Raw genomic sequence first — 13,334 nt, 5'->3', positions numbered from 1 at the left:
CCTGATCAGAGCCTGAAGGTACGGAGGTGCCGTTCCCCTCACAGCTCCGTAGGCAAGCACCATGGTCTTGTAGCGGATGCGAGCTTCGACTGGAAGCCAGTGGAGAGAGCGGAGGAGCGGGGTGACGTGAGAGAACTTGGGAAGGTTGAACACCAGACGGGCTGCGGCGTTCTGGATGAGTTGTAGGGGTTTAATGGCACAGGCAGGGAGCCCAGCCAACAGCGAGTTGCAGTAATCCAGACGGGAGATGACAAGTGCCTGGATTAGGACCTGCGCCGCTTCCTGTGTGAGGCAGGGTCGTACTCTGCGAATGTTGTAGAGCATGAACCTACAGGATCGGGTCACCGCCTTGATGTTAGTGGAGAACGACAGGGTGTTGTCCAGGGTCACGCCAAGGCTCTTAGCACTCTGGGAGGAGGACACAAGGGAGTTGTCAACCGTGATGGCGAGATCATGGAACGGGCAGTCCTTCCCCGGGAGGAAGAGCAGCTCCGTCTTGCCGAGGTTCAGCTTGAGGTGGTGATCCGTCATCCACACTGATATGTCTGCCAGACATGCAGAGATGCGATTCGCCACCTGGTTGTCAGAAGGGGGAAAGGAGAAGATTAATTGTGTGTCATCTGCATAGCAATGATATGAGAGACCATGTGAGGATATGACAGAGCCAAGTGACTTGGTGTATAGCGAGAATAGGAGTGGGCCAAGAACAGAGCCCTGGGGGACACCAGTGGTGAGAGCACGTGGTGCGGAGACAGATTCTCGCCACGCCACCTGGTAGGAGCGACCTGTCAGGTAGGACGCAATCCAAGCGTGGGCGGTGCCAGAGATGCCCAGCTGAAGGTATCTCTTCGACAGGAGGTAGCAGGCCACTTGAGGTTTTGTTAATAGTGTACCCACATGCTACAGGTTTCACAGATGCGGGGTCAGTTATATAGAAGAGAAATAGCCTTGTAGTGTTGTCATAAACAGTGCAGGGTGAGAAGCAGCTGTAGCAACATTTTAACCTCTATCTGTACTTCCATGTAAGAACACTCATTTTCATTTCCTGTTTGAGAACATCTCCTGTTGGTGAGCGGGACCCTGGTGAGGAGGAGATGAGGGCCAATGGAAAACGCCCTGAGCACCCTCAAAGAGCTCCCAGCATGCTTAGCATCTAGCCTGAATGCAGGCAAACACACAGACACACAGACACACACACACTGCTACTAGTGTTTCCCTGTGGGACAGACCTGGCATCACTGTCAACTTCTATCGTACATTTAGTTCTATATTGCATAGGCCAACTGCTTTTGAATACATTTAACTGTTGTTTTTGGATGGGGTGAGATGGGATTTTGATATTGCCCTAGTTTTTTTTACCTTGCATAGTGGCACAGAACATTGAGTAGAGTACAATTTACAATATTGACCTCTCTGAATATCTTCGTCTTTGTACAATCCCCTGAAACAGTATGTTGTCTATAGACCCTGAAACGTTCTACAGTATGTTGTCTATAGACCCTGAAACGTTCTACAGTATGTTGTCTATAGACCCTGAAACGTTCTACAGTATGTTGTCTATAGACCCTGAAACGTTCTACAGTATGTTGTCTATAGACCCTGAAACGTTCTACAGTATGTTGTCTATAGACCCTGAAACGTTCTACAGTATGTTGTCTATAGACCCTGAAACGTTCTACAGTATGTTGTCTATAGACCCTGAAACGTTCTACAGTATGTTGTCTATAGACCCTGAAACGTTCTACAGTATGTTGTCTATAGACCCCTGAAACGTTCTACAGTATGTTGTCTATAGACCCTGAAACGTTCTACAGTATGTTGTCTATAGACCCTGAAACATTCTACAGTATGTCTATCTATCTCTCTCCCTCTCTATCTATATCATTCTCTCTTTAAGCTGCAGTGTGGGTTTTAATAGAGGAGAGTAGTGAAATATGCTGCTGTGTAGTTAAGGTAATGTATTGAGCTTGTGGCACAAACAAAACAAGACACACACACACACACATACACACACATACACACACACTCTTCTCCTGAACACAGAGGGAGAGTAAATATGTTTGTCACCTTTAAAACGTTCCCCCTTCGTCAGGCTGGGCTGAATAGATCCTTTGTATATCATTAGCTGGTACTCACTGGCCCTCACAGGGCTTAGTTTGGCTGGTGCAGTCTGGAGGAGAGAGGAGAGGAGGAGGGGAGAGGAGGAAGGGAGAGGGGAGGAGGAAGTAGAGGAGGAGGAGGGGAGGAGGGGAGAGAGGAGAGGAGGAGGGGAGAGGGGAGGAGGAAGTAGAGGAGGAGGAGGGGAGGAGGAGAGAGGAGGAGGAAGTAGAGGAAGAGGGGAGAGGGGAGGAGGAGGGGAGGGGAGGAGGAAGTAGAGGAGGAGGGGAGAGAGGAGGAGAGGGGAGGAGGAGGGAGGGGAGGGAGGAGAGGAGGAGGGGAGAGGGGAGGAGGAGGAGGAGGAAGTAGAGGAGGAGGGGAGGGAGGAGTGTGAAACTTAACCCCGTCCTGTCTGGATGGCTGTAGTTTGTCTTCACCTCTGTCCTACATCAATGCTGCATCATGGAGTGGGGATACTATGTACCAATCTATTTAGTGGAGTAAGTACTGTTTATAGTGATTATGTGTTCTAGTTGTTCCTGTTACATTTACACAGTCATGTGGTCTGTTGATTGATGAGTTTATGACTGTAGGCTTTTGAGTGACTTTAAATCTCCGTGACACCAGTTCATTCTCAGTATGAGTATCAACCTGTTAGTCAGCCACTCAGTAGTTGGTCAGTAGTGTACAGTCATCCCACTCTGGGCTGAGAAGTCTTGCTTCTCCATTTGTGGTTGTAGTCATTGTTCCTGCCTGTCGGGGTGTGAAAGCACTCGGTCCCTCTTCCCTGACCAGACCAACTCCAGTGTGGGGGCTATGATTTGGTTCTGTCCGCTCTTATGAGACTGACATAGATACACACACAGTCTTACGTAGTTAACCTTGTGGTGACATATAGTTCAGTACCATTCAAAATCCTATTTTCCTTACCCTAACCTAAAACCTAACCTTAACCCTAAACCTAACCCTAGCTCCTAACCCTAGCTGCTAACCTAACCCTAAAACTAAACCTAGCTCCTAACCCTAGACCTAATTCTAACCTTAACCCTAAACCCTCTAGAAATAGCATTTGATCTTGTGGGGACCAACAAAATGTCTCCAGTTGGTCCAATTTTTGTTTGTTTAGTATTCTTATGAGGACTTCTGGTCCCCCCAAGTATAGTTAAACACGTCCACACACACACACACACACACACACACACACACACACACACACCACACACACACACACACACACACACACACACGGTTTCGTGACTATCTGTTCCTCACCAGAGTAGCAGAGACACCAGAGAGTAGCAGAGAGTAGCAGAGAGTAGCAGAGAGTACGCAGAGAGTACCAGAGAGTACGCAGAGAGTAGCCAGAGAGTAGCCAGAGAGTAGCAGAGAGTAGCAGAGAGTACCAGAGAGTAGCAGAGAGTAGCAGAGAGTACCAGAGAGTACCAGAGAGTAGCAGAGAGTAGCAGAGAGTAGCAGAGAGTAGCAGAGAGTAGCAGAGAATTGGCAGAGAGTACCAGAGTAGCAGAGAGTACCAGAGTAGCAGAGACACCAGCAGTGGAGGAGATGCTGGTAAAATAAGTTAGTCCTTGACATTCACCTGAACTGACGGGGGATAACGGGGCTATGAGCTCTCTAACACAGAGGAACAGGGCAGTGAGAGGAGGAGACCTCTCTAACACAGAGGAACAGGGCAGTGAGAGGAGGACCTCTCTAACACAGAGGAACAGGGCAGTGAGAGGAGGAGACCTCTCTAACACAGAGGAACAGGGCAGTGAGAGGAGGAGACCTCTCTAACACAGAGGAACAGGGCAGTGAGAGGAGGAGACCTCTCTAACACAGAGGAACAGGGCAGTGAGAGGAGGAGACCTCTCTAACACAGAGGAACAGGGCAGTGAGAGGAGGACCTCTCTAACACAGAGGAACAGGGCAGTGAGAGGAGGAGGACCTCTCTAACACAGAGGAACAGGGCAGTGAGATGAGGAGACCTCTCTAACACAGAGGAACAGGGCAGTGAGAGGAGGAGACCGCTCTAACACAGAGGAACAGGGCAGTGAGAGGAGGAGACCTCTCTAACACAGAGGAACAGGGCAGTGAGAGGAGGAGACCTCTCTAACACAGAGGAACAGGGCAGTGAGAGGAGGAGACCTCTCTAACACAGAGGAACAGGGCAGTGAGAGGAGGAGACTTCTCTAACACAGAGGAACAGGGCAGTGAGATGAGGACCTCTCTAACACAGAGGAACAGGGCAGTGAGAGGAGGAGACCTCTCTAACACAGAGGAACAGGGCAGTGAGAGGAGGAGACCTCTCTAACACCAGAGGAACAGGGCAGTGAGAGGAGGGAGACCTCTCTAACACAGAGGAACAGGGCAGTGAGAGGAGGAGACCTCTCTAACACAGAGGAACAGGGCAGTGAGAGGAGGAGACCTCTCTAACACAGAGGAACAGGGCAGTGAGAGGAGGAGACCTCTCTAACACAGAGGAACAGGGCAGTGAGAGGAGGAGACCTCTCTAACACAGAGGAACAGGGCAGTGAGAGGAGGAGACCTCTCTAACACAGAGGAACAGGGCAGTGAGAGGAGGAGACCTCTCTAACACAGAGGAACAGGGCAGTGAGAGGAGGAGACCTCTCTAACACAGAGGAACAGGGCAGTGAGAGGAGGAGACCCCTCTAACACAGAGGAACAGGGCAGTGAGAGGAGGAGACCTCTCTAACACAGAGGAACAGGGCAGTGAGAGGAGGAGACCCCTCTAACACAGAGGAACAGGGCAGTGAGAGGAGGAGACCTCTCTAACACAGAGGAACAGGGCAGTGAGAGGAGGAGACCTCTCTAACACAGAGGTGCTTTGAGAGTGTTTGTGTTTGTGTGTTTGTGTGTGTGTGTATGTGTGTGTGATTACAACATGTCTATATGTACTTACTTTATATGTATGGAGATTGAGAAAGAGAGAGTAACAGAAACAGAAGGGATATTCACTGCACAGCAGCAGGAGAGAGAAACAGAAGGGATATTCACTGCACAGCAGCAGGAGAGAGAAACAGAAGGGATATTCACTGCACAGCAGCAGGAGAGAGAAACAGAAGGGATATTCACTGCACAGCAGCAGGAGAGAGAAACAGAAGGGATATTCACTGCACAGCAGCAGGAGAGAGAAACAGAAGGGATATTCACTGCACAGCAGCAGGAGAGAGAAACAGAAGGGATATTCACTGCACAGCAGCAGGAGAGAGAAACAGAAGGGATATTCACTGCACAGCAGCAGGAGAGAGAAACAGAAGGGATATTCACTGCACAGCAGCAGGAGAGAGAAACAGAAGGGATATTCACTGCACAGCAGCAGGAGAGAGAAACAGAAGGGATTTTCACTGCACAGCAGCAGGAGGGAGAAACAGAAGGGATATTCACTGCACAGCAGCAGGAGGGAGAAACAGAAGGGATATTCACTGCACAGCAGCAGGAGGGAGAAACAGAAGGGATATTCACTGCACAGCAGCAGGAGAGAGAAACAGAAGGGATATTCACTGCACAGCAGCAGGAGAGAGAAACAGAAGGGATTTTCACTGCACAGCAGCAGGAGGGAGAAACAGAAGGGATATTCACTGCACAGCAGCAGGAGGGAGAAACAGAAGGGATATTCACTGCACAGCAGCAGGAGAGAGAAACAGAAGGGATATTCACTGCACAGCAGCAGGAGAGAGAAACAGAAGGGATTTTCACTGCACAGCAGCAGGAGAGAGAAACAGAAGGGATATTCACTGCACAGCAGCAGGAGAGAGAAACAGAAGGGATATTCACTGCACAGCAGCAGGAGAGAGAAACAGAAGGGATATTCACTGCACAGCAGCAGGAGAGAGAAACAGAAGGGATATTCACTGCACAGCAGCAGGAGAGAGAAACAGAAGGGATATTCACTGCACAGCAGCAGGAGAGAGAAACAGAAGGGATATTCACTGCACAGCAGCAGGAGAGAGGAGTTGGTTTGTCTACAAAACACTATAATAACCAGCAGGGTCACACGGCAACTCCCTGCCAATCAGAGACAGACTGCCTCCCTGCCAATCAGAGACAGATTGCCTCCCTGCCTGAAGAGCAGTGCAGAGAGTGTGAGAGAGAGAGAGAGAGAGAGAAAGGAGGAGAGAGAGATGTAAGGAGTGTGGGGGTATACTGCATCTTGCGGGAGGGACGCCTTTCTCTCTTTTTCTCTCTCTCTCTATTGCGTGAAACTTCTCTCTCTCTCTTCCCCCTGCCTTATCGCTCTTCCTCTCCCTCTCTCTTCCTCTCTCTCTATCTCTGTGAGCATAGTTCTTCCTGTAGTCTGAGCCTGAGAGCACTGAGCTCTCTCTCTCTCTCTCTGTGTGTCTTGAGTTGTGTTCTGACCATGAGGACTCTCCATAGGTTGAAGTTGATGAGTTCCCCCAGCCTCAGTGACCTGGGGAAGAGTGACAAGGCAGCCTTGGAGGAGAGAGGGACACAGCAGAGAAAAGCTGGGGCTAACGCCACCTGGAACAGGTACTGTAGTCTACACTCTGTGTGTGTGTGTGTGTGTGTGTGTGTGTGTGTGTGTGTGTGTGTGTGTGTGTGTGTGTGTGTGTGTGTGTGTGTGTGTGTGTGTGTGTGTGTGTGTGTGTGTGTGTGTGTGTGTGTGTGTGTGTGTGTGTGTGTGTGTGTGTGTGTGTGTGTGTGTGTGTGTGTGTCTCACCCTGCTTTGTGTCAGTCAGTGAACAGGAGGTACTGTACTTGCTCCTTCCTTGTTGTGAAACTCCACTGACCGTTAGAAAGGCCAGAGATGTGGTTGTTTGTCAGTCAGTCGGCTCTGTCTATGTCCCTGTCCTGTACTCTGAGATCTACACAGCTCAGTCTATGTCCCTGTCTGTACTCTGAGATCTACACAGCTCTATGTCCCTGTCCTGTACTCTGCGATCTACACAGCTCAGTCTATGTCCCTGTCCTGTACTCTGAGATCTACACAGCTCAGTCTATGTCCCTGTCTGTACTCTGAGATCTACACAGCTCTATGTCCCTGTCCTGTACTCTGCGATCTACACAGCTCAGTCTATGTCCCTGTCCTGTACTCTGAGATCTACACAGCTCAGTCTATGTCCCTGTCTGTACTCTGAGATCTACACAGCTCTATGTCCCTGTCCTTTACTCTGAGATCTACACAGCTCTGTCTATGTCCCTGTCCTGTACTCTGAGATCTACACAGCTCTATGTCCCTGTCCTGTACTCTGAGATCTACACAGCTCTGTCTATGTCCCTGTCCTGTACTCTGAGATCTACACAGCTCTATGTCCCTGTCTGTACTCTGAGATCTACACAGCTCTGTCTATGTCCCTGTCCTGTACTCTGAGATCTACACAGCTCAGTCTATGTCCCTGTCCTGTACTCTGAGATCTACACAGCTCTATGTCCCTGTCTGTACTCTGAGATCTACACAGCTCAGTCTATGTCCCTGTCCTGTACTCTGAGATCTACACAGCTCAGTCTATGTCCCTGTCTGTACTCTGAGATCTACACAGCTCTATGTCCCTGTCCTGTACTCTGAGATCTACACAGCTCTATGTCCCTGTCCTGTACTCTGAGATCTACACAGCTCTATGTCCCTGTCCTGTACTCTGAGATCTACACAGCTCAGTCTATGTCCCTGTCCTGTACTCTGAGATCTACACAGCTCTATGTCCCTGTCTGTAATCTGAGATCTACACAGCTCTATGTCCCTGTCCTGTACTCTGAGATCTACACAGCTCTATGTCCCTGTCCTGTACTCTGAGATCTACACAGCTCTATGTCCCTGTCCTGTACTCTGAGATCTACACAGCTCTGTCTATGTCCCTGTCCTGTACTCTGAGATCTACACAGCTCTATGTCCCTGTCCTGTACTCTGAGATCTACACAGCTCTGTCTATGTCCCTGTCTGTACTCTGAGATCTACACAGCTCTATGTCCCTGTCCTGTACTCTGAGATCTACACAGCTCTATGTCCCTGTCCTGTACTCTGAGATCTACACAGCTCAGTCTATGTCCCTGTCCTGTACTCTGAGATCTACACAGCTCAGTCTATGTCCCTGTCCTGTACTCTGAGATCTACACAGCTCTGTCTATGTCCCTGTCTGTACTCTGAGATCTACACAGCTCTGTCTATGTCCCTGTCCTGTACTCTGAGATCTACACAGCTCTGTCTATGTCCCTGTCCTGTACTCTGAGATCTACACGTCTCTCTCTGGGATTTCCTTGAGAATGTCACACTGAATAAGCATTACTATAAGCATTACTGCCATCACTATTCCTAGTCTCATAAAGCAACTTCCCAAATCAGAAAGGTCATTCATTCCTCAGTGACTTACAGACTGTGTTGCAGACCTGGGATCAGTGTGCTACGTGATGACCTAAATATAACTGAGCAGAGAACTCTGAATAACTAACAAGACTTCCACTAGTCACATCATATATACTAGCACGTTTACAGTACGTTTACAGCACGTTTACAGCACGTTTACAGCACGTTTACAGCACGTTTACAGAACATTTAAAGCACATTTACATCACGTTAACAGTACATTTACAGAACATTTACATCATGTTTACAGAACATTTAAAGCACATTTACATCACGTTAACAGTACATTTACAGAACATTTACATCATGTTTACAGAACATTTAAAGCACATTTACATCACGTTTACAGTACATTTACAGAACATTTAAAGCACATTTACAGAACATTTAAAGCACATTTACATCACGTTAACAGTACATTTACAGTTCATTTACATCATGTTTACAGAACATTTAAAGCACATTTACAGAACATTTAAAGCACATTTACAGAACATTTAAAGCACATTTACAGTACGTTTACAGTACATTTACGACATTTACAGCACGTTTACAGTACATTTACAGTACATTTACGACACATTTACAGCATGTTTACAGTACATTTACAGTACATTTACGACACATTTACAGCACGTTTACAGTACATTTACAGAACATTTAAAGCACATTTACAGAACATTTAAAGCACATTTACATCACGTTAACAGTACATTTACAGTACATTTACATCATGTTTACAGAACATTTAAAGCACATTTACAGAACATTTAAAGCACATTTACAGTACGTTTACAGTACATTTACGACATTTACAGCACGTTTACAGTACATTTACAGTACATTTACGACACATTTACAGCATGTTTACAGTACATTTACAGTACATTTACGACACATTTACAGCACGTTTACAGTACATTTACAGCACATTTACAGCACGTTTACAGAACATTTAAAGCACATTTACATCACGTTTACAGTACATTTACAGCACGTGTACAGTACACTACAGTGTAGGAATAAGAAGTGTAGTTTACTTCAGAAGTGGCTTGTGCAATATTTATGACAGCCCTTTGCTTGTATTTTTCACCTTTTATAAAAACAGCGGTCAACGAAAGGATAAGTGTTTATTTTTACTCAAAACACATCAACAATGGTGCTGTAGTACGGAAAATACGTGAAGATGATGGACTCTGAGTTAGCTGGACGTTCCAGCATCAGATCTATACAATAGTTGACATTATGAGTGATTCAGTCTGATTCATTATTATAGCTAGCTCCCATGTAGTTAAAGGGTGAATCATTACTGAACTTGATATGACTAGCCCAGGGCGTCCCTAGCCTGAGATGAACTAACACCCTAGCAGGTCAACTCATGGGCTAATTGAGGTTATGGAAATGTTAGTTAATTTAATGTCATTATGTGTCAACCCCCAGCACCATCACTAGACGGTATTGAGTTAATGGTTATGATGCTGTGGTTAATGAATACATGAGCATTGACTAAGGGTAGCGAACGCTAGATTGAAGGATGGATGGATGGATGGATGGATGGATGGATGGATAGATGGCTGGCTGTGTGGATGATAGATGGCTGGATGGATTGACAGATGGCTGGATGGATGGATAGATGACTGGCAGTGTGGATGGATAGATGGCTGGATGGATGGATAGATGGATGTGGGGATGGATGGATGGCTGTGGGGATGGATGGATGGCTGGCTAGATGGATGGATGGCTGGGGGATGGATGGATGGCTGGCTGGATGGATGGCTGTGGGGATGGATGGATGGCTGGCTAGATGGATGGATGGCTGTGGGGATGGATGGCTGTGGGGATGGATGGATGGCTGTGGGATGGATGGCTGGCTGTGGGGATGGATGGCTGGCTAGATGGATGGATGGATGGATGGCTGTGGGGATGGATGGATGGCTGGCTAGATGGATGGATGGCTGGCTGGATGGATGGCTGGCTAGATGGATGGATGGATGGCTGTGGGGATGGATGGCTGTGGGGATGGATGGATGGCTAGATGGATGGATGGCTGTGGGGATGGATGGATGGCTGGCTAGATGGATGGATGGCTGTGGGGATGGATGGATGGCTGTGGGGATGGATGGATGGCTGGCTAGATGGATGAATGGCTGTGGGGATGGATGGATGGCTGTGGGGATGGATGGATGGCTGTGGGGATGGATGGATGATGGCTGTGGGGATGGATGGATGGCTGTGGGGATGGATAGATGGCTGGCTAGATGGATGGATGGCTGTGGGGATGGATGGATGGCTGGCTAGATGGATGGATGGATGGCTGTGGGGATGGATGGATGGCTGGCTAGATGGATGGATGGCTGTGGGGATGGATGGATGGCTGTGGGGATGGATGGATGGCTGGCTAGATGGATGGATGGCTGTGGGGATGGATGGATGGCTGGCTAGATGGATGGATGGCTGTGGGGATGGATGGATGGCTGGCTAGATGGATGGCTGTGGGGATGGATGGATGGCTGGCTAGATGGATGGCTGTGGGGATGGATGGATGGCTGGCTAGATGGATGGATGGCTGTGGGGATGGATGGATGGCTGGCTAGATGGATGGATGGCTGTGGGGATGTGAATGTATTGTGTGATTGATAACTAGACTGTATGTTCTGATCATCTCTCTATTGTATTGTTTGTTTGTTTGTTTGTTTGCTGCAGCTCCTTTCTCCCCTGCTGTACTCTAACACTGTCCCCGTGTGTGTGTGTGTGTGTGTGTGTGTGTGTGTGTGTGTGTGTGTGTGTGTGTGTGTGTGTGTGTGTGTGTGTGTGTGTGTGTGTGTGTGTGTGTGTGTGTGTGTGTGTGTGTGTGTGTGTGTGTGTTCCTGCAGCATCCACAATGCGGTGATAGCTGTGTTCCAGAGGAAAGACCTGGGAGAGAATGACCTCTACATCCTCAATGAGGGAGTCAGGTGACATACAGTATAACCTCTACCTATACACTTCTATTGCTCTCTCTCTCTCTCTCTCTCTTCCTCTCTCTCTCTCTCTCTCTCTCTCTCTCTCCCTCTCTCTCTCTCCCTCTCTCTCTCTCTCTCTTTCTTTCTCTCTCTCTCTCTGTTTCTCTCTCTCTGTTTCTCTCTCTGTTTCTCTCTCTCTGTTTCTCTCTCTGCCTCTGCCAGTCACCCTCTTTCTCATCTCTCCTCACAACTCTAATAACCACAGCTCTAAGAATGATCCTGCTGTTAGTAAAACAACACAGTAGACAGAGTTTCACCTGTTTCACCTTCCTGGTAAACACAGAAGAAATTACCAGAAAGTGAGATCTGTGAAAAGCAAATTGAATAGCATATTTCAAATGGTTTGATTTGGTGGTGGTGATGGTGCTAACTAGTGTTATCTTTACATATGCATGAGCAGCTCTTTGTACATCAGGCTCAAAGGATTCAATTTAACTGGCGTGATCAAAGCATTCTGCCTTGTTTTAACTGTAAATTGATATTGACTTGCCTTCCGTTTTGAGGTTGCGGTGTAAATGTGAGAATGTGTTGCCAGGGTGGAATGGAAAAACAATATGCCTGTTATACAGTCATACACCCACTCCCCACATATGCACACAATAACAAGGCAAACCCACAAACACATATGTTCATAGAACCTGCCTAGTGTTTCAGCGCTCATTAGAATTGCCACTCAGTGACATGTAGTGTGCCGTTTTTAACCACTTCTTAGAACATCAAATCAAATCAAATGTATTTATATAGCCCTTCTTACATCAGCTGATATCTCAAAGTGCTGTACAGAAACCCAGCCTAAAACCCCAAACAGCAAGCAATGCAGGTGTAGAAGCACGGTGGCTAGGAAAAACTCCCTAGAAAGGCCAAAACCTAGGAAGAAACATAGAGAGGAACCAGGCTATGAGGGATGGCCAGTCCTCTTCTGGCTGTGCCGGTTATAGATTATAACAGAACAATGCAGGTGTAGAAGAACATGTTCCTAATGGTTGAATCGTTGAGTAAAATGTCGGCACATTCACACACAACTCTGTGCTTGAAGAAGTGAAGTTGGTAAGACTACAGGATTGATGCGAATTGAGGTTTTTGTCTCTCTTCTCTCTCTCTCTCTCTCTCCCCTGCCTCCCTCATACAGTGCATTCGGGAAAATATTCAGAAGCCTTGAATTTTTCCAGACTTTGTTACATTACAGGCTTATTCTAAAATTGATTAAATAAAAATTTTTCCTCATCAATCTACACACATTACCCCATAATGACAAAGCGAATACAGGTTTGTAGAAATGTTAGCGAATTTATTAAAAAGAAAAAACAGAAACCTTATTTACATAAGTATTCAGACCATTTGCTCTTAGATTCAAAATGTAGCTCAGGTGCATCCTGTTTCAATTGATCATCCTTGAGATGTTTCTACAACTTGATTGAGTCCACCAGTGGGAGAAACTTCCAGAAGGACAACCATCTCTGCAGGAATCCAACCATCTCTGCAGGACACCAGTCATGCCTTTATGGTTGAGTGGCCAGACGGAAGCCACTCCTCAGTAGAAGTCACAGGCAGGCCCACTTGGAGTTTGCCAAAAGGCACCTAAAGACTCTCAGACCATGAGAAACAAGATTCTCTGGTCTGATGAAACCAAGAGTGAACTCTTTGGCCTGAATGCCAAGCGTCACGTCTGGAGGAAACCTGGCACCATCCCTACGGTGAAGCATGGTGGTGGCAGCATCATGCTGTGGGGATGTTTTTCAGCGGCAGGGACGGGGAGACTAGACAGGATTGACGGAAAGATGAACAGAGCAAAGTACAGAGAGATCCTTGATGAAAACCTGCTCCAGATCGCTCAGGACCTCAGACTGGGGCCAAGGTTCACCTTCCAACAGGACAACGACCCTAAGCGCACAGCCAAG

The 13,334-nt window shown here is 47.5% G+C and overlaps 1 protein-coding gene across 8 annotated transcripts in view; it reads left to right on the top strand.

Moving 5' to 3' along the window:
* The window catches only part of LOC106594897 (proline-rich protein 5), a 73,190-nt gene that overhangs the window by 20,501 nt on the left and 39,355 nt on the right, over window positions 1–13,334 (top strand). For 6 of the 8 annotated variants that reach the window (XM_082964169.1, XM_082964171.1, XM_082964168.1 and 3 more), the window contains 2 exons: window positions 6,493–6,606; window positions 11,308–11,388. In XM_082964169.1, the coding sequence (XP_082820295.1) occupies window positions 6,493–6,606; window positions 11,308–11,388 (195 nt within the window). Of the gene's footprint in view, window positions 1–4,442; window positions 6,607–11,307; window positions 11,389–13,334 lie in introns of those variants that run through there. The other 2 variants (XR_014381233.1, XM_082964166.1) reach the window with 1 other exon arrangement.

Source organism: Salmo salar, chromosome 17 (genome assembly GCF_965601325.2).
Source record: "Salmo salar chromosome 17, fSalSal1, whole genome shotgun sequence".
Lineage (NCBI taxonomy): Eukaryota > Metazoa > Chordata > Actinopteri > Salmoniformes > Salmonidae > Salmo > Salmo salar.
This window is presented reverse-complemented; position numbering and strand designations above follow the sequence as displayed.